The sequence below is a fragment of the Mobula hypostoma genome, chromosome 13 (genome assembly GCF_963921235.1).
Source record: "Mobula hypostoma chromosome 13, sMobHyp1.1, whole genome shotgun sequence".
NCBI lineage: Eukaryota > Metazoa > Chordata > Chondrichthyes > Myliobatiformes > Myliobatidae > Mobula > Mobula hypostoma.
The window spans coordinates 96,513,347-96,540,446 of record NC_086109.1 but is presented as its reverse complement, the minus strand read 5'-3'; the positions used below and the strand labels follow the sequence as shown (position 1 = coordinate 96,540,446).

General features: G+C 48.4%; 1 protein-coding gene across 4 annotated transcripts in view; it reads left to right on the top strand.

The window, feature by feature from the left end:
- The window catches only part of mtfmt (mitochondrial methionyl-tRNA formyltransferase), a 34,910-nt gene extending 7,907 nt beyond the window's left edge, over positions 1–27,003 (top strand). Inside the window, exons 4-10 of one of the 4 annotated variants that reach the window (XM_063066263.1) lie at positions 1,149–1,251; positions 5,149–5,224; positions 5,772–5,863; positions 7,173–7,254; positions 9,067–9,143; positions 20,255–20,449; positions 26,678–27,000. In XM_063066263.1, the coding sequence (XP_062922333.1) occupies positions 1,149–1,251; positions 5,149–5,224; positions 5,772–5,863; positions 7,173–7,254; positions 9,067–9,143; positions 20,255–20,422 (598 nt within the window). In that variant the 3' untranslated portion in view covers positions 20,423–20,449; positions 26,678–27,000. The other 3 variants (XM_063066264.1, XM_063066265.1, XM_063066266.1) reach the window with 3 other exon arrangements.
- The last annotated feature ends 97 nt before the right edge of the window (positions 27,004–27,100 follow it).

Genomic DNA, 27,100 nt, shown 5'->3' with positions numbered 1-27,100 from the left:
TTACTCTCTTGAGATCCATTACCAGCCTGATTTTCCCAATCAACCTACATGTTGAAATCTCTCATGACTATCATAATATTGTCCTTTTGACACTCCTTTTCAATTTCCAGTTTTAGTCACAGCTACTGTTGGGAGGCCTGTATATAACTGCCATCAGGGTCCTTTTACCCTTAGCAGTTTCTCAATTCGACCCACGAGGATTCAACATCTTCCAATCCTATCTACTTGATCTTTCTACTGATTTGCTGCTTTGTAATTATGTCACTCGTTAACCTTCTCCATTCTAGGGAGAACAGAGCCAGTCTCTACAATCTCTCCTTGTGTGTCAAATGCTCTGTCCCAGGTAACACCCTGATGAATCTCCTCTGCACCCTCTCTAGTGCTATCACATCATTAAGTAGATCTCGAACACCTTGAAGGAACAGGAGTATGAAAGAGGGTATGTCCCAGATGGCGAGGGTAATGATAGATGCTGCCTTCTTGAAGATGTCCTCAGCGGTGGTGAGGGTTGTGTCTGTGATGCAGCTGACTGAGTCTATGATCCTGTGCGTTAGAGCCTTCACCTCCCTGCCAGACAATGATGACTTGAGTTCTCACAAGTGGATAGTTTCCTGAATTTGATCATATTCTTGCTCAGTGACCTGGCATTTAACAGAAAATTACTGTGAATCACTGCAAACAGAACAACCATAGCTCGTTCAATCTGTCCTCAAAAGACGTGCTTTCTAATCCAGGCAGGATCCTGGTAAATCTCCTCTCTAAAGCTTCCATCTCTTTCCTGTAATGAGCTGACCAAAACTGAACACAATACTCTGAGTGTGGTCTAACCAGGATTTTACAGAGCTGCAACATTACCTTGGGGCTCTTGGAACACAATTCCCCAACTAATGAAGGCCAACACACCATCGCCTCTTAACCACTCTATTGACTTGGACGGCAACTTTAGGGATCTATGGATGTGATCCCCAAGATCTCTCCTTTGTGCCACACTGTTAGGAATTCTGCCATTAACCCTGTACTCTGGTTTAAGTTCGTCTGCCCAAAGTGAATCACTTCACATTTTTCCGTGCTGAGATCCACATTCTCGCTGATTGAGAACCATTGTGAATCAAGCACATGGGTAACTGTTGGATGTTTGTCATTTGTAGGTTTGACATTGGCCCCATTCTGTCACAGCAGAAGACTCCTGTTCCTCCGAGGTGTACGGCTGACGAGCTGGGAGTGATACTGGCAGAAAAAGGTGCTGAAATGGTAAACTCTTCATACTCACACTGGTACATGTTTCAGGCATCTGCAGAATCTCTGGTGTTTATACTTACAGTCACTTTGATCTTTATTGTATTGAAACATTCTGTGTGTGGGGATTTACTGTCTTTCAGCAGATGGGAAGGAGGAAGGCGTGAGCCATCTTGCTGAAGGTATTCCAACAGCAGTGTGGGTCAGAACGCCCAGATTCTGAACAGTGACAGTGTGAAAGCGGTGATTCACAATGTTCATAAGCGCAAGAGGTTCTGCAGATGCCGAAAATCCAGAGCAACACTTCCAAAATGTTGGAGGGACTCAGCAGGTCAGGCAGGAGGGGAATAAACAGACAATATTTTGGGTTGAGACCCTTCATCGGGACTGGAAGAGAAGGGGGCAGAAACCAGCATAAGTGGTGTGGGGAGTGGGGTCAGAGTACAAACTGGCAGGTGATAGGTGAGACCAGGTGAGGGGGAGGGTGGGTGAGTGGGGGTAGTGGGTCCAGGTGAGGGGGAGGGTGGGTGAGTCGGGGTGGGTCAGAGTACAAACTGGCAGGTGATAGGTGAGACCAGGTGAGGGGGAGGGTGGGGTAGTGGGTCCAGGTGAGGGGGAGGGTGGGTGAGTGGGGGTAGTGGGTCCAGGTGAGGGGGAGGGTGGGTGAGTCGGGGTGGGTCAGAGTACAAACTGGCAGGTGATAGGTGAGACCAGGTGAGGGGGAGGGTGGGGTAGTGGGTCCAGGTGAGGGGGAGGGTGGGTGAGTGGGGGTAGTGGGTCCAGGTGAGGGGGAGGGTGGGTGAGTCGGGGTGGGTCAGAGTACAAACTGGCAGGTGATAGGTGAGACCAGGTGAGGGGGAGGGTGGGGTAGTGGGTCCAGGTGAGGGGGAGGGTGGGTGAGTCGGGGTGGGTCAGAGTACAAACTGGCAGGTGATAGGTGAGACCAGGTGAGGGGGAAGATGGGTGGTTGGATGAAATAAGAAGCTGGAAGGGGGTAGTTTGAGAGGTAAAGAGCTGAAGAAGGGCTTCTGTCCTCTTTCTTTGCAGTCCTGACTGTTAATTCCTCTCCATAGACGCTGCCTGACCTGCTAAGTTCCTCCAGCATTTTGTGTGTGTTGTTTAAATTGCTTAGAAAAAGGAAGGGGCAAAGAGCAGTTTTGCTGTCACTTAGAGAAGAGAGCACCAGAGAGAGAGAATGTCCTTTAGCTCAAACCTGTTTGGGCTAAAACCTGTATCATTAGATACAGCAGGCAACCTAGAGGCAGAGTGAGAGAGGGGAGGATGTAGGGAGGAGAGGGTGGTTGTGATTGTGCTCCTGGTCTGGATCATGAGGTGGGTTCACTGGGATCAACCCACTATCGTGATGTCCATTAGGGAAGAGCTGCCACGTGCTATCGGTGCCGTATCAGATCGAAGGCCAGAATGTGGCGCGAGCGCATGGCGGCTATTCAATTGTGGAGGGAACTGATTAGGCCTCCGACATTTGGTAGGCTCGCTCTTTTGAGGGCACGTGTCTTGTCATCTCGGTGGACCTGATTCATCACTCCCCACACTGTAAATTGCCAGTGTGTACCACTCCTAACATTACTCATTAAAAATGTTTAATCATACTGCTCCAATATAGTTCTTGCTCCGAATATACGTAACACCACCACTCTGACCTCTTCACTTCCTAAATTTTCCTTCACCTAAACCCAACTCTTCTGTCCCCAACATGCCTGTGTTCAGCAAAACATACCATCTGAATGCCTTCTGACTCAGTTTGCCAGGATGCTGGCGGACTGGCGAGGAGAGAAAGCTGCAGCTCGGAGGGGTTTGGATGAAATGCGAACGGGGAAGGCCAAAGGAATGTCGAGCCTCAGTTCGAGGAGCTCAGAGGGGGAACATCTCACTGCAACTGCACAGAGCGTCAGTGAGGCTATACTGAGGGCACTGGCAATGGCTATGGGCTCGCTGTGTAAGGCAGGGAGTTTTGTCGGCGGCTGCTCTGGAAATATTGTTTAAGGAAGCACTTTGGAAGGAGGCTTATTTTCTAACAATTCTGAAATCAGAAGTGCAAAGGGATTTGAGAGTTCTTGTGAAGTATTCCCTAAAGGTTAATTTGCACGATGATTCGGTAGTAAGGGAGGCAAATGCAATGTTAGCATTCATTTCAGGAGGACTTAAATGTAAAGGCAAAGATGTAATACTGAAGTTTTATGAGGCGTTGGAGTACTGTGAACCGTTTTGGACTCCATATCTAAGAGAGGATTGCTGGCATTGAAGCGGGTGCAGAGGAGGTTCCCCAGAGTGATTCTGGGAATTAGAGTGTTTACATTTGAGGGAGATTTGATGGCTCTGGGCCGGTACTCATAGGAGTTTAGAGTGAGGGATGATCTCATTGAAACCGATTGAATGTTGAAAGACCTAGATATTGGATGTGGAGAGATGTTTCCTATAGTGGGGGAGTCTAGGACCAGAGGACACAGATAGAGTGGATGTGGAGAGGATGTTTCCTATAGTGGGTGAGTCTAGGACCAGAGGGCACAGATAGAGTGGATATAGAGAGGATGTTTCTTATAGTGAGTGAGTCTAGGACCAGAGGACACAGATAGAGTGGATGTGGAGAGATGTTTCCTATAGTGGGGGAGTCTAGGACCAGAGGGCACAGATAGAGTGGATGTGGAGAGGATGTTTCCTATAGTGGGTGAGTCTAGGACCAGAGGGCACAGATAGAGTGGATATAGAGAGGATGTTTCTTATAGTGAGTGAGTCTAGGACCAGAGGACACAGATAGAGTGGATGTGGAGAGATGTTTCCTATAGTGGGGGAGTCTAGGACCAGAGGGCACAGATAGAGTGGATGTGGAGAGGATGTTTCCTATAGTGAGGGAGTCTAGGACCAGAGGGCACAGATGAGTGGATGTAGAGAGGATGTTTCTTAATAGTGAGTGAGTCTAGGACCAGAGGGCACAGTCTCAGAGTACAAGGACGTTTATTTCGAGAAGAGACGAGGAATTTCTTTAGCCAGAGGGTGGTGAATCTGTGAAATTCGTTGCCACAGATGGCTGTGGAAGGCAAGTCATTGGCAATATTTAAAGCAGAGGTTGCTAGGTTCTTGATTGGTAATGGGGTTGAGAGGGATGATAAATCAGCCATGATGGAATAGCAGAGCAGACTCGATGGGCCAAACAGCCTCATTCTACTCCTATGTTTTATGGTCTTATCCCTGTCACAGAGAACTGTGACCTTTGGGCCTGAGAAGATAGGTTTCTAATCGGTGAGGGAATGTGGTTAGTGGGGAACAGACAGGAGAGTGGACAAGGAACGTTGGATTGGTTATTCTATTGAATGACAGAATGGGGAGGAGAGGCTGAATGGTCTGTTGCTGTTTTCTCTGATTTAAAGCCAGACTGATTCTAACTGGTTACATTACTGGTGTGGAGGGGCCACTGCACAGGATCGGAAAAGCCTGCAGTGGATTGTAATCTAACCCAGCTCCATCGTGGCACTGGCCTCCCCACCTCCCCAGCATCCAGGGCATCTTCAATAGGCCATACCTCAGAAAGGCAGTGTTTGTCATGAAAGACCTTCAGCACCCAGGACATGCCCTCTTCTCATACTGCCGTCAGGGAAGAGCTACAGGAGCCTGGAGACACAAACTCATGTTTAGGAACAGCTTCTTCCCCTCCACCATCAGATTTCTGAACGGCCCATGAGCCCATGAACCCGACCTCACTATTTTTGCTTTCTTTTTACACTACTTCTTAAAATTGAATTTTTAATTTGTTTAATTGTAATTTGTAGTTTTTATTGTTATGTATTGCAATGTGCTGCTGCCACAGAACAGTAAATTTCATGACAGACGTCAGTGATATTAAACCTGGTTCAGATTCTGCGTCCATCTCTAAATGTCCTGCTGTCTGCGTTTCAGCTGCTGTCTGTGTTGAGGAGTCTGCCGGAACACGTTGAGAATAGACGGGAGCAGAGCAAGGAGGGCGTCACATTTGGTGAGTTCCAGGGATCTCTCAGCACCGACACAGACCTTTCTGCACCTTCAGATGTTACATCTGTTTGGTTCATTTGCTGACACATTGAAAGGATTTTGCCTCCAACAGTTTGATGGTGCTGGAGTTGACATTCTCAAATAAGTCACTTCAGATGTTTGTAGATGGAGTGTCGGCAGTCTTGGGTGAGAAGGTGGGGGGGTTTTTTGTACCAAAACTCCCTCTGGTGCCCCTCTTCTTTTCCTTTATTCAGTGATCCACTCTCCTCTCCTATCTGATTCCTCCTTCAGCCCTTTACCTCTTCCACCTATCACCGCCAGCTTCTTCCTTATTCTCCCTTCCCCTGACATGGTCTCCCCAGCATGTACGCCTTTCTTCCCCCACCTTCTTATCCTGCCGCCTTCCCCCTACTTACCACCCCCAGGAAGGGTCTCGACTGTTTTTCCCCTCTGTAGTTGCTGCCTGACCTGCAGAGTTCCTCCAGCATTTTGTGTGTGTTGTTTGTACGGAAGTCTTCAATTAACAAAGCGGGCAATGCTTGGATTTTCAGCTCCTAAAATCACCGTGGCCGACAGCTGGGTGAATTGGGAGGAACAAACGGTGGAAGAAATTGATCGGTTAAACCGGGCAATTGGGTCCAGGGTGAGTACTAACCAGACGTGCGCCTTGGTTTATTCATTGGGTGTCGTCTTTACAACAAGTGAGGATTTATTCCCTACCCTCGAGGCGAAGGTGTTGAGCTCCCTCAATGAGTGGCAGCGGACATGGGGGGTTAGGTACTCAGTGCCCTTGCAGAGACCATTCCGAGATGGAGTGGTTCCGAGCAGCTACGGATTGGGAAAAGGGTACATCTATTTCACTACTTCACTTCCCTGTGCCAAAAGAGTCCGTAAGATAACGAGCAGAATTAGGCCATTTGGCCCAGTGAGTCTGCTCTGCCATTTCATTATGGCTGATCCGTTTCCCTCTACACTGCAGCACAGTACAGAAACAGGCCCTTCAGCCCATCAAATCCCTGTCAAACTGTTAATCTTCCTTGTCCCTTCGACCTGCACTGCGACCATATCCCTACCATCCATGTATCTATGCTGTAATCGAACCCAGATCCATTACTTCCATTGGCAGCCTGTTCCACACTCACACCACCCTCTGAGTGAAGTCATTCCCCGCTTGTGTTCCCCTTAAACATTTCAACCTTTCACCCTTAACCCATGATCTCTAGTACTAGTCTCACCCAACCTCAGTAGAAAAAATGCCGGCTTGCACGTAAATTATCTATTACCCCTCATAATTTATGTGTCTCTAAATCTAAATCTTCTGTTTATTTAAAGACAAGATCTACGTTTAAGATCCCCATTTAAGAACCCGGAACCTGTTAAGATTTATTTAGTAATCACATGCACATAGCAACAGACTCGATGGGCCGAGTGGCCTGACTCTGCTCCTGTGCCTTGTGTCTTATGGAAACATACTGTACGTTGGAATGCGTTGTTTGCGTCAACAACCAACACAGTCCGAAGGTTTGCTGGGGACAGCCTGTAAGTGTCGCCGTGTTTCTGGCACCAGCATAACATGCCCACGACTTACTAACCTGAACCCTACTAACTTACTAACTACTAACCTTACTAACCCATATGACTTTGGAAGGTGGGAGGGAACCAGGGAAACCCATGTGGTCACGGGGAAAACGTACCAACTCCTTAGAGACAGCCGCGGGAATCGGCCCTCCACCTGCAGACGTCAGCGGGAATGGATCCGTGTTCTGACAGCCAGTGCTGTGAAGCGATGTGTCAACTGCTGTGCCACCGTGCCAGAGAGGATCGGTGAGCGTCGAGAGCCCATTGGCTGCCATCTCTGTGTCCCAGAGTGCGCGAGGGAGGGGAGTTGGGGTGAGTGGCGGGAGTGCTGCTGAGTGAACGTGTAAGTGCGATACTTCTGAACATCGTTGCAGCTGCCACTGCGCACACTGTGGATGGGCAGGACCCTAAAGCTGATGGACCTAGTGGATGTAGAAGAAATCCCACACCTGCCGGGTAGGTTGTTTCAGATCTCCTGTTAACTATTGTCCTCATGTTCTGTCTGGGTAGCCTCCGACCTAACAGCGTAAACGCCGAACTTGTGGTCATTCCTCTCCCCACACTTCTATCTATTTCCATTAACACACATAAAAATTGCTGGTGAGCGCAGCAGGCCAGGCAGCATCTATAGGAAGAGGTACAGTCGATGTTTCAGGCCGAGACCCTTCGTACAGACCAAAACATCGACTGTACCTCTTCCTATAGATGCTGCCTGGCCTGCTGTGCTCACCAGCAATTTTTATGTGTGTTGCTTGAAATTCCAGCATCTGCAGATTTCCTCGTGTTTTATCTATTTCCATTCCCCATTCTATTTACCCTCTCACCTCTTCTCCTCACCTCCTCACCTGCTGATCACCACCCTTTGGTTCCCTTCTTCCTTCCTTTCTCCTATCAGATTCCTTTTTTTCATCCCTTTATCTTTTCAACCTCTCCCCTCCCAGCTTCTTCATTGGCCCTTCCCCATCTCCTGCCAGCTGGTACTCATCCTTCCTTCCCCCCCCCCAACAATATTATTCTCTCTCTTCCCCCCCTCCTTCCCCCTCCCTCCCCCTCCCTCCCCCTCCCTCCCCTCCTTCCCCCTCCCTCCCCCTCCCTCCCTCTCCCTCTCCCCCTCCCTCCCTCTCCCTCTCCCTCTCCCCCTCCCCCTCCCTCTCCCCCTCTCCCTCTCCCTCTCTCCCTCTCCCCCTCCCCCTCTCCCTCTCCCCCTCCCCCTCTCCCTCTCCCCCTCCCTCACCCTCCCTCCCCTCTCCCCCTCCCTCACCCTCCCTCCCCTCTCCCCCTCCTCCTCCCCCTCTCCCCCTCCTCCTCCCCCTCTCCCCCTCCTCCTCCCCTCCCCCTCCTCCTCCCCCTCCTCCTCCCCTCCCCTCCCCCCAGCACTCCTCCTCCCCTCCTCCTCCCTCCCCCCCCCAACCATCTTATTCTGGCTCTTGCCCCCCGCTTCCTTTCCAGTCCCACGGGCAAACATGATCCGGACAGGCCCGGCCGCCCGTGTTTACCCGGACACGGACAAACATGATCCGGACGTGTCCGTCTGTCTCACAGTGAAAAGATCCGAGCTCCAGCACCAGGAGGAAAAATCCCTGCAAGGAAAAGCCTATTAAATGTTTCTCAGTGTGCACAAATGCTTATTTGTAAATGGTTTATGATCTAGTTTAAATAAAATCAGCTGAAAGCACTTAACAAGCTGACAACACTCTTGTCAACTGTGCTTTTTTTTTAAAAAGGTCCAGCTTCTGAATTAAACTCAGAAGCACTGTTGTTGACGTTGAAATGAAACTGCTGGTGATCATAACTGCTCAAGGAGCATTAGTGGGGAGAGAAAGTGAGGGAACATTTAGACCACAGGGCAGGAGCAGAATTAGGGCTATTCAGCCCATCAGGTCTGCTCCACCATTCCAGCACAGCTGATCTGTTTTCCCTCTCAACCCCATCCTCCTGCTTCCTGCGTCCTCCCCATTTCTGGACATGTAGCCCTACGCCTGCAGTGATGAACAGGGCCATGTGTTGCCTCGGTTACTACGGGCCGCTGAACGTGGAGTGAGTAACCGGCCAGCCCTCTGAGCTGGCCTGCTGACAGAAGGCAGTGTGCACAGCCCTTACATTTGTATTCACTAGTTACTTATTCTTTTCAACCCATTTTCTCTATTTGGATGTGCTTTCTGTGAAATAACTGCAACTTACTTGTCAATTCTGAATATGTAAACAACTTCCCCCTGGAAAATCTTTCCCAGTTTGCATCCCTTGAGTTTTTAATCCCTGTTTCTACAGATGCCACACCGGATCAGTTAATCCCTGGGACAGCCCACTTCCACAAGGAATTAAAGGTGCTCTTCATACGCTGCAAGGTAACATTCTGTTTATGTTTCAGTGTGTCTGAAGGGTTCGGAAATTTCTTCCATGTCTGGACATCTTCCATGTCCAGAGTGTGTTGCCCTTCCCCGTCCCCTGTGTAGTTTCATTCTTTAGGTGGCTGTGTGTACAGTTCTTATGGTCCGGAGTGAGTTGCCTGTTAAAGTTGAATCTGAATAAAACGCAGGAGACCAGCTTCTTATAGTTACCACAGTTTATTGCGCACCCTCCTGCAGGAGTTTGAGACCCAGTTGTCAAAGAGAAGACAAGTAAATACTGCCACCATCCAACAAGTGGACCTTCTCCCTCAGGTTACAGCCGCATATTTATACATAGTGAGTCCCATACATTACTGTTGCAAGATGTTATTTGAACTGGTACGCCCACCAAGTCTGTTTGTACAAAACGTAGTTACAGATAAGAGAGTCTGCTAGATCAAGGCTTAATACAGATGGATGTGCTGTCCAGTCCTTATCAGTTATTCCCTTTGCTAGGCCCCAGCTCAATTACAGATGGATGTTCATTCCCGTCCTTATCGGTGAGCCCTCCTCCCCCTACTCAAATGAGAGTACAATGTTAGCAATCTCTCAATGTCTCTCTGTAAACCTGGGAGAACTGGTATGAGCCTGTCTTAGCTGACTGCTGAAGGCACAGTTTACTTCGGTTCAAAAATTCCTGTCCAGTCCCAGTTATTCTTTTAGCCAGGGGTTAAATAGGTTCAGAATAATTTTTATATCCCCAATTCCTCATTCCCTCCTTTTTATTATTTCATGATAACTCTCAGGACCCAAGGGCTACAATCGGATCCCACGACTAAAGCAGCTAGTCACCAGTGGCCACAAGCATCGCAATACAGGAATGACAGCAATTACACTAAGTACGATAGCATAGCATACCACCGAGATCCCCCGAAGAACGACCACCATCCTGTCCCACTGCCAGACCCATGCAACCTCTGGCCTACGTTATGAATCTTTTGTATTTCCTGGGTTATATGCTCAGAAAGGGACGACATGTTACTGGATTCGTCGGGTATGTAGGTACACCATTCTTTCCCTATAATGGTGCATGTTCCTCCTTTTTCTGCCAGAATAAAATCAAGGGCCATCCGGTTCTGTAGGTCTGTTTGCTAGATTGCAATCATTTCAGTGATATTTTTGTTACTTGGGCCCGTGTTTCTGTCAGGGCCCCTGCAGTATTGTGGCCAGCTCCTCAAGTGCTGCAGCCAAATTGATTATCTCTCGTGAATTCCTGACTACTCCATAGGAGGGAAAAGCGATCATCCAAAATCACTCAGTCTCAGTTATACCTCTCCGCTGCCTGTCCCAGTGGGGGTAATCCTGCAGCTGGGCCATGACTCTCAGATGGGGTGCTAAACTCGCTAGGCAGCAACAGCCGGTCCACCCTTTGCTGGCAGTTTCCCTTGGGAGTCGTATATAGGCCCGATTTCCACACACCCAGTGGGTGCTAGTTACTGGTTGGGGAGGGTCTGCAGTGGTACAGCTGCTATTTCCCAGAAAAATATGCATCTTCCCCTCCCGGGAGGTTACAGTAACAGGTGGCATTTACTGCTCCACTGCTGGGCACCCGCAGGTATGGCCAGGATGCATGTTTCCCAGAATGTGAGGTTCTGTTTGGTTGGGGCCTGAGGTACCGCCCCTCAAAACACTGACAGCCACAGTCACCTCTGACTGGACTACAGTTCTGCGCCTTACTTCCCCGGGTGTTAGTTCAGAAAGCCCAGGGTGACAGTTCCTCACTCTGATTGAGCGAGATTACTGACATTGGAATCATAGTTTTACATGCTGCAGAATTTCGGCGCAAACCCATTTCTACCTGTTTCGCATAGGTGTGACAGAGAGACAGAAAGGTGTTGACATGGGGGCCCCAGGATGCTGGGGTGAGCCCTCTCAAAGATATAAACACGGACGCCACTATCAACCAATACACTTTCCTTTAATCCGCGAGAGTCCTTCTACTCAGTTCCTTCAGTAACACGTTTGCAATCTGTTCGATGTATCCACCGAGATTGCCCCTTCAGTTTCACAGCCGTGGGAGTGGTCAGTAACACCTGATATGGTCTCTCCACCGAGGTCCGAGTTCCCCTCGATCCCAGTTCTTGATCAGGACAAAATCCCCAGGTTCTAGGGTGGGATAGTCACTCCTCTCTGCAGGGTAGTTCTCTTCCTTGTAAGCCTGTCTTACCTGCGAATGTAATGCTTGGAGAATTTTGGTTATTTGGCATGTATATTTCCCCATCTCTTCCCCTAGGGTGTGCATATCCAATTCTGCTGGTAAACTTTCTGGGAGCAATGGTACACAAGATCTTGGTCCCCAGGGTGTCCTCATGGGCTGTCCATAAATGATTTCAGCTGGTGATAACCCTGTTTTCCCCTGTGGGGTAACCCTCATGTGGAATAGGGCTAACGGTAGGACCTTCAACCAAGTGAGTCCAGTCTCTGCTGTTAGTTTGGCCAATTTACTCGTCAGAGTGCCATTGGCTCTTACCACTACGCCAGCACCCGTGGCTGGTGTACACAGTGGAATTGTTGCTTGATAGCTAGTTTGTTACATACCCCTTCATTTACTTTCGCCACAAAGTGTGGGCTATTGTCAGAGCTCAGCATCTCTGGCAGGTCATACCTGGGAATAATACTTTCACAACGGTCATAGCAGTATAGGTAGTTGGAATAGCTTCAATCCATCTACTAAACACATCTATAATAACTAAGCAGTATCCATAGCAATATACTCTGGGCAATTCAATGGAATCAACTTGTAGACATGAAGAAGGTCCACCTGGCAAGGGAGTTGTACCTGGTGTGCAGGGTGTCCCTTTACGCACATTGCTTCTCTGACAGATCAAACATGCTCTGGCTCGTTTGTCTGCTGCCTGCTGGAATCCTGGGTGCCACCAGGATTGCAACAGGGTACCAACCATTACCGCCTTTCCCAGGTGTGTACAATTGACCAATATTGGTAAAATCTGTAGGAACTCAAACCTGTCCCGCTGGGGTGGTACAAAGGCCAAGGTCGGGGTCTTTCTGGCACCCCGTCTGGGACCACAGTTTACGCTCCTCCTCAGAGGCATTCCCCTGAAAATACGTACCTCCCGCACGTCTGGCATACCCGTTCTGCTTGAGTCACGGAGGGTTGCCTGACAGGAACCCGAGGGGACTACAACTAACGAGGATTGTGCCGCACTCTTCGCTGTCTCATCCGCTAAAGCATTGCCTTTAGAGACCCGGTCGGACATGTGGGTGTGGGCCGCGTATTTAATAATAGCCAAAACTCCAGGTAGCTGTAGAGCGGTGAGTAAGTTGTTTACAAAGGTGGCATTACTAATGGGGTGGTCAGAGGAAGTCAGGAATCCCCGATGTTCCCAGAGATCCCCCGTAGTCATGTGCAGCTCCAAATGCATAACAGGAGTCTGTGTAAACATTCACACTTTTGTCTGTTGCTAGGATACAGGCACGAGTCAGAGCAAACAGCTCAGCCTTCTGGGCTGAGACAGCTGCTTCTAAAGAGGCCTGCTCAATTACTTCACTGACGTCACTATCGCATAGCCAGAACATCGTTTCCCTGCTGGATCCACAAAAGAGCTTCCATCCTCATAAAACATCAAGTCTGCATCTGTAAGGGGCTGGTCAGTTAGATCCTCTCGAGTGGTAGTGAAAAGATGATTTCTGAGCATACAGTCATGCTGTGGAGAGGAGGTGTGCATTGGAGGATCGGTTAGGAAGGTGGTGGGATTAAACATTGTGCAGTGAGAGAAGGTAAGCAATGGATTATTTAGTGGAGCTGTTTCATATCGATTCTGTCGTGTTTGAGTGAGATAACGGGTCTGCTGAGAGGTCAACAATTCTACCAATGAGTGGGGTGTCAGGAAGGTTACAGGTTGGTGCAATATTATGTTGGATGCTGCTGTTACTAAAACGTGGATGGCTGGAAGTACTTGCGTGCATGGAGGTAGTCCCGCAGCTACGGGATCAAGCTTGGTTGAGTCATAGGCTACTGGATGCTTCCTGTCTGTGGTTTTGGGTGAGGACCATAGTAGCACATTCTTCATTTACGGTTACATAGATCTGGAATGGTTGGTCATAGAGTGGGCGACCAAGAGCCGGTGCTCGAACGAGGCTCTCCTTTAGCTCATTGAAAGCTTCCAGCTGTGTGTCTGTAAGCGGGAAAGTAGATGGTGAGTTTGATGAAGCAAGGGGGGTCAGGTGTTGGTGTGAGTGGCAACGTGAGGAATCCATTGCTGACAAAAAATCAGGAGCCCTAAGAAGGCTGCCATCCGTCACGGGGTAGTAGGTGGGGGAGTAGCTACAATGGGTGTTATCTGATCTTCTGTCAGGTGCCGCTCTGCCGCACGTATCAGGAGGCCCAAAAACTTTACCTCAGGCTGTGATTGTTTTACTTTGTGGGGTGGAATAATGAATGCAAACAGTTTAGTAGGAGTTTCACAACTCTTCAAAGTGACACTTGCCAGCAATAAATCATCAACATACTGGACTATAGTAGAGTTGCCAGGCAACTGGAGATAAGCTAACTGCTTCTGGAGCGTCTGTGAGAAGATCGTGGGAGAATGTACAAATCCTTGGGGTAGTTGCGTCCAAGTCTACTGACACCCCTGATAGGTAAATGCGAATAAATATTGAGAATCCAGGTGCAAAGGGACAGCGAAAAATGGGTGCTGTAGGTCAATGATAATAAATACCAGGGCAGTAGCTGGCATGTGACTCAGGATCGTTACGAGGTTCGGAACCAGAGCGTGGAAAGGAGCTACAATCTCATTTATTTTACACAAATCTCGGACGAGGCATCAGTCCTTGCTTCCTGGTTTAGGTACTGGGAAAGTAGGTGTATTGCATCGAGAGGTGCAAGGGATCAAGGTTCCTTGTGCCAAAAAGCAGTCAATTAACGACTGTACCCCTTGTATTGCCTCGGGCTTGAGGGGGTATTGCGGAATGGTTAGGAAAGCGGTGATCCGGATTGGGGGGGCAGTTGGTGTGGCCGACTTCATGGCCCGAAATTGCCCAGAGATGGGGTGCAATGTCCTGGGTTCGGTCAATATTAAAAGAGTGTCTTACCAGATCTCCCGTCCATCTCCGACTCCTTCCAGTATCAGAGTTGGCCCGCGGGCAAGTCTTGCCATTCCCCCTCGATGCTGGAGGCTTGTTTCGTCAGGGTGTAGACAAGGAACCCAGGCTCTTTGGCTTGAACCCAGGGCAAACCCTAATGGTGGAATGGGGAACCACCAGTCCTGTCTGTCGCCAAAGGAAATCCGGAACTTCGGCCAGTAATGCACTGCCCTCTTTTCCTTTAACCTTCCCAATCACCGTGACTGGGAACTTCTGTCCCTCGAGGGGTGCATAATATTGACTTCCCTCAGCTGAGCACCCCGTAGGGTCATAGCACAGGGTCACATGGGGGTCGACCACTGGCAGAAGGGGTTCAAACGAAATGGGGTCCAGATTAAGTGCCCACCATTGGTGGGGGGGGGGTGGGAAACTGGGGAAGCTGTTGGTTGTTCACTAGTCGCAGGATGATACCCTTGTCCATGCATAGAATCTCGACTTCCAACAGACAGAGCAAGTCTCTCCCTGCTAGATTACACCCCCGACTGGTGGTGACTGTAAATGAAACCTCACACTGGTTCCCCTGGAATTCCACCTGCAGTGGCTGGGTACGTGAATACATATGTTCCGTGCCTTCGAACCCAGACACAGTGATTGTAGTGTCCAATAGCTGAAATCCCTGTTCCGATACTATTTCCTGAGCGAGAGTGGATGTGGTTGCCCCCATATTAATCAGGAACGGAATTGGAATTCCAGCAACTTGCAATATTACATTGGGCTGTGCCTGAGGGGTGGTACTCACAGTACGGAGCATCCTGGCTTGTCAATTTCTAAATGGGTTGTGGGCAGAGAATACAGTCATTGTCCCCACCTGTCCCTTGGTAGGTTTTTGTTCCCATGGGCACCTCGCCCTCCAATGCCCAGGACGCCCACAATTGAAGCACACTGCACTTGGTCCGGGGTCGGCCACCCCCCCCCGCCCCCCATACCCATGGCCTGTCTGTGATAACGTTCGGCACAGTGGACCGGCCCTACCATTCCTAGAATCCTGACGGTTGGATGGAAGCCGTTAGGATGGCGTTCTATTGGATCCTGTCCAATAAGAGTCCGGGTTATCGGTACGGCCAATCGGGAAAATGATCCCAGTTCTGATCCCCAGATTGCATGACATGCTTGGGTTGGTGGTCAAACCTTGGGGATGTAGCCCACCCGCATACTTTCCCCCGCTGAACATAATGTTAGCTGCCTTCGGAGTTGATGGGAATTCGGAAGTCGGGTCCCAATAATATGTCAAAGCTCGTCACATTTGATTTCGGTTATCGTCAGGCCAATCCCTATTATTTGTTTTAATCATGTTGGCTAACTTAGTTGGTAAGCATTGGAGCAGTAAAGGCATTAAACTGGGGGGACGGATCCCCATTATTAAAGGCCTGGTCTCCTGCGAAAGTGCGGTCAGCAGGCCACAAATCACTCCCAATAGTCTGGTCCCGATTCCCCAGGCTTAGGTTTGCATTCAAGTACTTTAATGATGCTTACAGGTTGCTGGAGAGCCCTTTCCAAGGCTTGAATAATCTGCTCTGTCTGTTCATTCTCATTATGATTTCCCGCCTGTAACTCCTGATAGGTTTGGTATCTCAATTCTGCCTTCCATTTCCACCCCTCATCAGCTGAGAGAATCATGCAGCAAAGACTGAATAAATCTTGCAGGGTCGCATTATATATTTGTATAGTACTGCAGACATACTGAGCAAACTGCTGGTTTTTCTTTTCTATCTGGGGCCTGATTCATGATCATTATCATTTCTTGAGGCTTCCAGGGTGCATACACTGAGGGCTGTCTCTCCTCCACTGCTCGTGGACTGGGCTGGGCAGCATTCAGGTAGGCAATTGTCTTGGTGGAGCTGTTAACTCTGGGGTTTTGTTGGATTCTTCCCTCCCCATCTCGGAACAATCCTTGCTATTCCCTTTCTGGATCTCAGGGTATAGGGGCGCCCCCCTTCCCAGCCGTCGCTGTTTTACCCGAGCGGCCACCGTATCTGAGTACTGGGAGGATTGGGGTTCAGGAGCACTGGGTGCACTTGGCCCCTGGTAAGGTGGGGCGAGGGGGGGCTACGATGGGTGCCCAATCCTCATCACGGTCACTGTTCTCAAACAGGGTCGGTAAGCCAGACATGCATTCGGGATCCCTTGTTTCCCTATTATTTCTAACTCTAGACTGACGTTCCTGTCCTTCTGTCCTATCTAGGCCAGCCTTGGTTTGCTTACGTTGTTTTTCCCGCTCTTGTTTTCAGCGCACATCTACCCATTCACACTCCACCTTTAGCATCTCCCAACCTTTTGGCATTCCTTCTGCAGTACATACCCCTACCCCTTTGTCACACGCATTATTCCTCCAACTTGCTAATAACGTACTGTTCCACTTTACATCTGCCTTTTCCTTCCATTCCCTTTTCAACAATTTCCACTTCTTTCCACAGTTCTTTCTCCATATCAAATTTACTGCTTGTTCTCATGAAGTAATATCCCAGGTTCCCCCTAGTGGCCTCATTTTCATCCCTAATTTCTTATTCAGCGCACACGCAACATTTGCAAAGCCTTTTCTTTGTCTAGAAAACTCTCACACATATTGTGTAGGGCTGTTCCTGGCCCACTCGTATCAATTGACTGCAATTGACCCATGTTCTCTCAGTAATTTACCGGGCACAAAGCCTCCTGCTCAATTAATAAGTCAGATAAATTTACCCGGCTTGGCATCTGCTCAATTAATAATGCTTCTGCCCAATTAATAAAATTTACCCAGTACTGCCTCCTGCTCAATTAGTAAAATTTGCCTACCTTATACGAGTCTCCCAGCAGATTATTCCCCGATCCCAACAAGGTTATGCGATCAGCCTTGGGCGAGGGACTGTCCCTCCAAAGGAACTAACGGAGAGCGACAAAAGGTAAAATACCTATTGGGCGCCCGGTCGGTCTCCGCAGCCCCCAGATTGGTCCAGCCGCTCACTCAGCCCGTCTGCTTGGCACTCCCTCTATTGGGATCCTGTTCGTGACGCCAGGTGTTAAAGTCAAATCTGAATAAAACGCGGGAGACCAGATTCTTATAGTTACCACAGTTTATTGCGCACCCTCCTGCAGGAGTTTGAGACCCAGTTGTCAAAGAGAAGACAAGTAAATACTGCCACCATCCGACAAGTGGACCTTCTCCCTCAGGTTACAGCCGTATATTTATACATAGTGAGCCCCATGCATTACTGTTGCAAGATGTTATTTGAACTGGTACGCCCACCAAGTCTGTGCAGAACTTGGTTACAGATAAGAGAGTCTGCTAGATCAAGACTTAATACAGGTGGATGTGCTGTCCAGTCCTTATCAGTTACTCCCTTTGCTAGGCCCCAGCTTAATTACAGATGGATGTTCATTCCCATCCTTATCGGTGAGCCCTCCTCCCCCTACTCAAACGAGACTACAATGTTAACAATCTCTCAGTGTCTCTCTGTAAGCCTGGGAGAACTGGCACAGTTTACTTAAATTCAAAAATTCCTATCCAGTCCCAATTATTCTTTTAGCCAGACGTTGCATAGGTTCAAAATAATTTTTATATCCCCAGTTCCTCAGCCTGTCCCTCTCCCCTGTCTAGTTTCATTCTGTAGGTGGTTCTGTGTTTGCTGTCTGAAGGAGATTTTGAATTAATGGTGAAGGAGGGTACTGGGGTGGTAGGGAAGAGGGTAGCTCACAGACCAGGGATTGTGAGTGCAAAGGTCAGTGGGTTAAACTAGCCACCATATGTTGTTTGAAGCACCAACAGAGCTTCAAACGGTCACCATGATGGAAGGGCTGTGCAGATCCTTGAGAATGTTCAGAAAATAGAAGCAAGGGCATTGTTAATAACTTAACCGAAGGATTGATTTGCAAAGGATAAATAAATTTGGCAGAGAAGTACGGTCAGCCCTGCATTGTAACTGTGCAGCTGTACACTGAGTGTTTGACATGCTTTACTAAGGCTCCAGGCCCCAGCGGCCAAAAACATCGGAAATAAGACCGTTGCCAGCTGGCAGACTTTAGTCACAGAGTTATACAGCACAGGAACAGGACTTTTGGACCATCACAGAAAGGACGAGCCCTGGGTTTGGAAGCAATGCTCTCTTTAATTTGTAATAACCAGTGTGCGCAAAAATCTTGTGCTGTGCAATTTTCTGCCCAGTGACAACAACGTGTGCACCGAATTTTATATATAGAAGTATTCATTTCAACAGCTAGCAAAACTGTCAATAAGAACATTGATCTACTCTAGGTTTGATTGTTTTCACTCTCGTTCATCTGCACTCTCACAAAACATACGAAGCAGGCCTGTAACGGGTAATGAAGGATTTTCTTGCCAGACCTTTGGCACATTGTCCCTCTGTGCTTTGCTTGCTGACTGATGCTTTAAAAAGTCAAGTTTCCAAATATCACTCCACTTCTTCCCACTTGCAAATTCTCCAGCAACTTTTGCATCGCAACAGTACATGCAGGTAACACCAGTTTCTCTGTTGTACAGAAATATTTCTCATGGCTACACATTCCTGACCTCATGAGCTTTCAGTGTAGCAGTTTCTATTGTTTCATTAAGCCATTCCGCTTTGAATGAACTAGCTGTTGTTTGGCGCTTCACGCCCTTTGCTTCTTTGGAATTCATTTCTTCAGTAAAGCCAGTTCTAAAATCTGCAGACAAATCATCGCAAACTCCACATGGTCAACTCCATCCGCATCAGAAACTGGAAAAAGAAATGTGATTGCATACGATCGTGAAATATACTTAACATGCCAACAAGGTAGACGGTGACAGCCTTTTTGGGGCAGTTTAAGTTCCTTTGTGCCCTAGTAGCAGAAGATGTATGTGCGCGTACTGGTGCACACTTTAGAGGGAGCATTGGGAGTCAGGGAACTGGTATTATGTCTGAGCAGCTGGTACCATGTTCGGGCAGCCAGTCTTTGTTCTAATTGTTTGTGTGAGCTTTCCATTGATTTTATCATGTTTGCACTCAAGAAAATGAATCTCAGGGTCGTATTTGGCAACGTATCTGTACTTTGCACTCTGGTATCCTCTAGAGGTTGAGGGTTCTTGCACTTTCTTCTTCCAGTGAAAGGGTTAACGTATGAGGAACATTTGATGCCTCTGGGACTATACATGCTGAAGTTCGGAAGAATAAGGGGGGGGGATCTCATTGAAACCTGTTGAATATTGAAAGGCTTCGAAAGAGTGGATGTGGAGAGGATGTTTCCTAAAGTGGGAGAGCCTAGAACCAGAGACCACAGCTTCAGAATTGAGGGATCTCCATTTAGAACAGAGATGAAAAGGAACGTGTTTAGCCAGAGAGTGGTGAGTCTGAGGAATTCATTGCACAGCTGGCTGTGGAGGCCAAGTCACTGGGTATATTTAAAATGGTGGTTGATAGATTTCTGATCAGACCATAAGATGTAGGAGTAGAATTAGGCCATTTGGCCCATCAAGTGCTTTACCATTTCATCATGGCTGATCCAATTCCCCTCTCAGCCCCAATCTCCTGCCTTGTCCCCGTATTCCTTCATGCCCTGACCAATCAACAAACTACCAACCTCACTGGCTTGCAGTGGCCATGGCTTGTTCCTGCAGTCCTACTTGAATAAAGCCACAACATGAGCAACCCTCCGGCCTTTCGGTACCTTCCCCTCGCGAACAAAGATGCAAAACGTCTATCAGGACTTGCAATTTATTTATTGCGATACAGTGCAGAATGGGCCCTTCCGGACCAACGAGCCCAGCCACCAGCAACCCCTGATTTAACCCTGGCCTAATGAAGGACAGTTTACAGTGACCAAATGACCTACCCTGGGAGGAAACCAGAGCACCCGGGGAAGCCCATGCACTCCACGGGGACGATGAACAAACTCCTTACGGGGGACGCTGATGTAATGGTGTCACGTTAACATCTACACGATTATGGTGCCCTTGTTTGCTTGCTCTCCACACGAGATGAATTCTAACCAGCAATTCACATGCTTCTCTCCAGAATGGCTGGACCGGTTTTAGGCAGGTACTGTTGAAGAAGCAACTCACTGCTGCAGATTTTTACAATGGATACCTCCATCCATACTTCCGAGGAGCTATGGTTCATCAAAGTGTGGCCAGGTTTCAGACACACAAACCAAGAACAAAGATCAAAAAGATGCCAAAATGAACTGGAACGTGGCTTGATGATAAAGATGTAAGTGATCTGTAATTAAACTTCGGTGGTTATTTTTTACATCTTTGAGTTCTACAATGTTGTACAGATGTTGGGGGAGGAGTTATTGGTAAATCCTGGAGTGGAACGGAGGGCTGGGCAGTGGAACAGAGATCTGGTCAGTGGAACGGAGATCTGGTCAGCGGAACGGAGATCTGGTCAGCGGAACGGAGATCTGGTCAGCGGAACGGAGATCTGGTCAGCGGAACGGAGGGCTGGTCAGCGGAATTGAGATCTGGTCAGCGGAACGGAGGGCTGGGCAGTGGAACGGAGGGCTGGTCAGTGGGACGGAGATCTGGGCAGTGGAATTGAGATCTGGTCAGTGGAACGGAGATCTGGTCAGCGGAACGGAGGGCTGGTCAGTGGAACGGAGATCTGGTCAGCGGAACGGAGGGCTGGTCAGCGGAACGGAGATCTGGTCAGCGGAACGGAGATCTGGTCAGCGGAACGGAGGGCTGGTCAGCGTAACGGAGATCTGGTCAGCGGAACGGAGGGCTGGTCAGTGGAACGGAGGGCTAGTCAGCAGAATTGAGATCTGGTCAGCGGAACGGAGATCTGGTCAGCGGAACGGAGATCTGGTCAGCGGAACGGAGGGCTGGTCAGCGGAACGGAGGGCTGGTGAGTGGACTGGGGATCTGGGCAGTGGAACGGAGATCTGGTCAGTGGAACGGAGATCTGGTCAGCGGAACGGAGGGCTGGTCAGCGGAACGGAGATCTGGGCAGTGGAACGGAGATCTGGTCAGCGGAACGGAGGGCTGGTCAGCGGAACGGAGGGCTGGTGAGTGGACTGGGGATCTGGGCAGTGGAACGGAGATCTGGTCAGTGGAACGGAGATCTGGGCAGTGGAACGGAGGGCTGGGCAGTGGAACGGAGATCTGGGCAGTGGAACGGAGATCTGGGCAGTGGAACGGAGGGCTGGTCAGCGGAACGGAGGGCTGGTCAGCGGAATTGAGATCTGGTCAGCGGAACGGAGGGCTGGTCAGCGGAACGGAGGGCTGGTCAGCGGAACGGAGGGCTGGTGAGTGGACTGGGGATCTGGGCAGTGGAACGGAGGGCTGGTCAGCGGAACGGAGATCTGGTCAGCGGAACGGAGGGCTGGTCAGCGGAACGGAGGGCTGGGCAGTGGAACGGAGATCTGGTCAGTGGAACGGAAGACTGGTCAGTGGAACGGAGGACTGGTCAGTGGAACGGAGGACTGGTCAGTGGAACGGAGATCTGGTCAGTGGGTATCCTGGCATTAGAATGGAGAGCTGGTCAATGTTGTGGAGAAGGTAAGTCACCTGTCGTGAATATTGAGTCAACTGTGACCTGGATGTCTTACAAGGATAGGTTAAGCAAGGTGGGCTTTTCTCTTTGGAGTGAAGGATGAGAGGTGACTATTAAGAGGTGTGGATGTGCACAAGTTGACAAGAGGCATAGATATAATGAATAGCTAGAGACTTTTCGCCAGGGCAGAAACGGTTGATGCAAAGGACATAATTTTAGGGTGATTAGAGGAAAGTACGGGAGGGATGTCAGAGTTCCATTTTTTTTTACAGAGAGAGAGAGTGAGTGGTGAGTGTGTGGAGTGCCCTGCTATGTGTGGTGGTAGAAGCAGATAGAACATAGAACTATTCAGACCCTTCAGCCCACAATCTCTACTAACCTTTTAACCTACTCCAATATCAAAATAACCTTCCTTCCTATGTGGCCCTCCATTTTTCTATCATCCATTGCCTATTGAAGAGTCTTTTAAATGTCCCTAATGTATCTGCCTGTACCACCACCTGCAGCAGTGTGTTCCACACAGCTACCACTCTGTGTAAAAATCCCCTACCTCCAACATTCTCCTATCCTGCATTTTCCAACAAACACCTTAAAATCATTCCTCCTCATATTAGAAACATAGAAAATAGGTGCAGGAGTAGGCCAATCGGCCCTTCGAGCCTGCACCGCCATTTATTATGATCATGGCTGATCATCCAACTCAGAACCCAGCCTTCCCTCCATACCCCCTGACCCCTGTAGCCACAAGGGCCATATCTAACTCCCTCTTAAACATAGCCAATGAACTGGCCTCAACAGTTTGCTGTGGCAGAGAATTCCACAGATTCACCACTCTCTGTGTGAAGAAGTTTTTCCTAATCTCGGTCCTAAAAGGCTTACCCTCTATCCTCAAACTGTGACCCCTCGTTATGGACTTCCCCAACATCGGGAACAATCTTCCTGCATCTAGCCTGTCCAATCCCTTTAGGATCTTATACGTTTCAATCAGATCCCCCCTCAATCTTCTAAATTCCAACGAGTACAAGCCCAGTTCATCCAGTCTTTCTTCATATGAAAGTCCTGCCATCCCAGGAATCAATCTGGTGAACCTTCTTTGTACTCCCTCTATGGCAAAGATGTCTTTCCTCAGATTAGGGGACCAAAACTGCACACAATACTCCAGGTGTGGTCTCACCAAGGCCTTGTACAACTGCAGTAGTACCTCCCTGCTCCTGTACTCGAATCCTCTCGCTATAAATGCCAGCATACCATTCGCCTTTTTCACCGCCTGCTGTACCTGCATGCCCACTTTCAATGACTGGTGTATAATGACACCCAGGTCTCGTTGCACCTCCCCTTTTCCTAATCGGCCACCATTCAAATAATAATCTGTTTTCCTATTTTTGCCACCAAAGTGGATAACTTCACATTTATCCACATTAAATTGCATCTGCCATGAGTTTGCCCACTCACCCAACCTATCCAAGTCACCCTGCATCCTCTTAGCATCCTCCTCACTGCTAACACTGCCGCCCAGCTTCGTGTCATTCGCAAACTTGGAGATGCTGCATTTAATTCCCTTATCCAAGTCATTAATATATATTGTAAACAACTGGGGTCCCAGCACTGAGCCTTGTGGTACCCCACTAGTCACCGCCTGCCATTCTGAAAAGGTCCCGTTTATTCCCACTCTTTGCTTCCTGTCTGCTAACCAATTCTCCACCCACACCAATACCTTACCCCCAATACCGTGTGCTTTAAGTTTGCACACTAATCTCCTGTGTGGGACCTTGTCAAAAGCCTTTTGAAAATCCAAATATACCACATCCACTGGTTCTCCCCTATCCACTCTACTAGTTACATCCTCAAAAAATTCTATGAGATTCGTCAGACATGATTTTCCTTTCACAAATCCATGCTGACTTTGTCCGATCATTTCTCCGCTTTCCAAATGTGCTGTTATCACATCCTTGATAACTGACTCCAGCAGTTTCCCCACCACCGACGTTAGGCTAACCGGTCTATAATTCCCCGGTTTCTCTCTCCCTCCTTTTTTAAAAATTGGGGTTACATTAGCCACCCTCCAATCCTCAGGAACTAGTCCAGAATCTAACGAGTTTTGAAAAATTATCACTAATGCATCCACTATTTCTTGGGCTACTTCCTTAAGCACTCTGGGATGCAGACCATCTGGCCCTGGGGATTTATCTGCCTTCAATCCCTTCAATTTACCTAACACCACTTCCCTACTAACATATATTTCACTCAGTTCCTCCATCTCACTGGACCCTCTGTCCCTTACTATTTCTGGAAGATTATTTATATCCTCCTTAGTGAAGACAGAACCAAAGTAATTATTCAATTGGTCTGCCATGTCCTTGCTCCCCATAATCAATTCACGTGTTTCTGTCTGCAGGGGACCTACATTTGTCTTTACCAGTCTTTACCAGCCATTTCCACCTTGAGAAAAACCCTCTGGCTATCCACTCTTATCATCATGTACAGCTCTATTAAGTAGTAAAAATTAGCGATGTTTAATAAATACTTAGATAGGTACATGGATGAACGAAACGGAGGGTTATGTAGGAGGGAAGGTTAGATTGACCTTGGCGTGGGATAAAAGTTTGGCACAACATCACAGGCCAAAGTGCGTGTACTGTACTGATGAACATCCCGAGGTTTTGAGAGAGATGGCCTTGGAGTGGCTGCACTGGATTGGAATGTCAAGCAGCGGAAGTGTAAACTCAACGATATGGACTCCCTGACATTAGCAACACAGTAGGGCACATCGAGAATTAATGAGGGCTTGCAAGAAAGGTGCTGCAGTAACTGTGGAAGCGTTAAATGTAGATGGGAGCTATCCAAGTGGGTAAGGTGGTGTGTGGGGCTTCATCTTAGTGTGAACTCCGGACAGTTTCAGAGCAATATGAAACCAATCAGGGAACTTTTGCTCTTTGCAACATAGAGTTGGTAGGTGTGTGGGAAGCGATGGGTACATGGGCTGTGATCTTGCAAAGGTCGCCAAGTTCTGAAGTAGCCCCAGTACCTAAGAAAACTGCATTAAAGATTAGCTTTATTTGTCACACGTACATCAAAACATACAGTGAAATGCATCATTTGTGTCAACGACCAGTTCTGTCCAAGGGTGTGCTGGGGTCACCTGCACGTGTTGCCATGTTTCTAGGGCCAACATAGCATACCCACAACTCATGAAACTGCTAGTAATCTGTATATCTTTGGAATGGGGGAGGAAACCAGCTCAATCACAGGGAGAATTTTTTTTTTCAGGTTTTATAAAGAGTAAAAGCTTCTCTTCACGTTATATGTCAGTGATTTGGATGATGGAATTGATGGCTTGGTGGCCAGGTTTGTGGACAATATGAAGATCGGTGGAGGTGCAGGCATTGTTGAGGAAGCAGAGAGTCTGCAGAAGGGCTTGGATGGATTATGAGAATGGGCAAAGAAGTGGCAGATGGAATCCGGTGTCGGGAAGTCTATGGTCATGCACTTTGATAGAAGAAATAAAGGCACAGACAATTTTCTAAACGGAGAAAATGCAAAAATCAGAGGTGCAGAGGGACTTGGGAGTCCTCAAAGGTTAATTTGCAGGTTGAATCGTTGATGAGGAAGGTGAATGCAATGTTAGCATTTGTTCTGAGAGGACTAGAATACAAAAGCAAGGATGCGACACTGATGCTTTATAAGGCCTTGGTCAGACCACACTTGGAGTATTGTGGGCAGTTTTGGGCCCCTTATCTAAGAAACGATGTGCTGGCAGAGAAGAGGGTTCAGAGGAGGTTCACGGGATTGATTCCAGGAATGAAAGGGTTAACGTGTGAGGAGCAGTTGACGGCCCTCCTTGGGGGGGGGGGGGCATCTCATTGAAACCTATCAGATGCTGTAAGTGGACATGGAGAGGGTGTTTCCTATAGTGGGTGAGACTAGGACCAGAGGGCACAGCCTCGGAGTAGAGGGACATCCATTTAGAACAGAGATGAGGAGAAATCTCTTTAGTCCGAGAGTGGTGAATCTGTGGAATTCATTGTCACAGGCTGCTGTGGAGGCCGAGTCATTGGGTATATACTTTATAACCAAAAAATGGATACTAGAACGTACAATCATCATAGCGATATTTGATTCTGCGCTTCCCGCTCCCTGGATTACAAATCGATAGTAAATATTAAAAACTTAAATTATAAATCATAAATAGAAAATAGACAAATGGAAAGTAAGGTAGTGCAAAAAAACCGAGAGGCAGGTCCGGATATTTGGAGGGTGCGGCCCAGATCCGGGTCAGGATCCATTCAGCAGTCTTATCACAGTTGGAAAGAAGCTGTTCCCAAATCTGGCCGTACGAGTCTTCAAGCTCCTGAGCCTTCTCCCGGAGGGAAGAGGGACGAAAAGTGTGTTGGCTGGGTGGGTTGTGTCCTTGATTATCCTGGCAGCACTGCTCCGACAGCGTGCGGTGTAAAGTGAGTCCACGGACGGAAGATTGGTTTAAAGTGGAGATTGATTAGTCAGGGCATCAGAGAGAAGGTAGGAGAATGGGGTTGCGAGGGATTTAAGTCAACCCTGATGGGATGGCAGAGCAGTCTCAATGGGCCACATGGCCTCATTTCTTACAGAATGTATGAAGTCTTACAGACAGCAGTGGGAATCAAACACGGGTCACGGATCACTGGCCCTGTAAAGTGCACTAGCTGCTGCCTTACTGTGCCAAGAAAGGAAGGTGACACAGAACAAGGTGCTGAGTTTGACGTTTGTCACTACAGTAGCGGGGCATTTAGAAACTGGACCCTCAGGCAGTGGAAATACAGCACTATGGCGCCTGACGTTTTGAGTTCCTGAGGATGTAACAAGCATCAAAAGGAAGCTAGTGTGCTTAGATTTCCAAAGTAGATGGTTTAGTGGCAGGAAATGTTACTCTGAGTATTTCTGATGCCTTCTGTTTGTTTTGATTTCCAGCATCTGCAGTTTCTTTGACCAGAGAAATCCCACACAGCATGGACCAGTTTGAAAACCTACACTGCGGACCCTTCTGAACTCTGTCATTTTCCAGGTGGTTCAACATGACCCTGTGGAATCCAGCTGTCTATACCCAGTGCGACACAGATGGCTGTCTGGGAGGAGAACAGGCTGATCACCATGACTGATTACACCCCCACACCCCTGACAATACAGAACTGACCCAGTCTGAGGAGCCGGCCCTGTTTATACACTGCAAGTTCAGCCAGTGATGTGAAACCAGAATAATAATTGGTAAAAGTAAAACAGTCGTGGTGTTTATAAAAGCTACAACACACTGCCTGTCTGTAAATCACAAATACAAGAGATTCTGCAAATGCTGGCGATCCAGAACAACACACACAAAATGCTGGAGGAACTCAG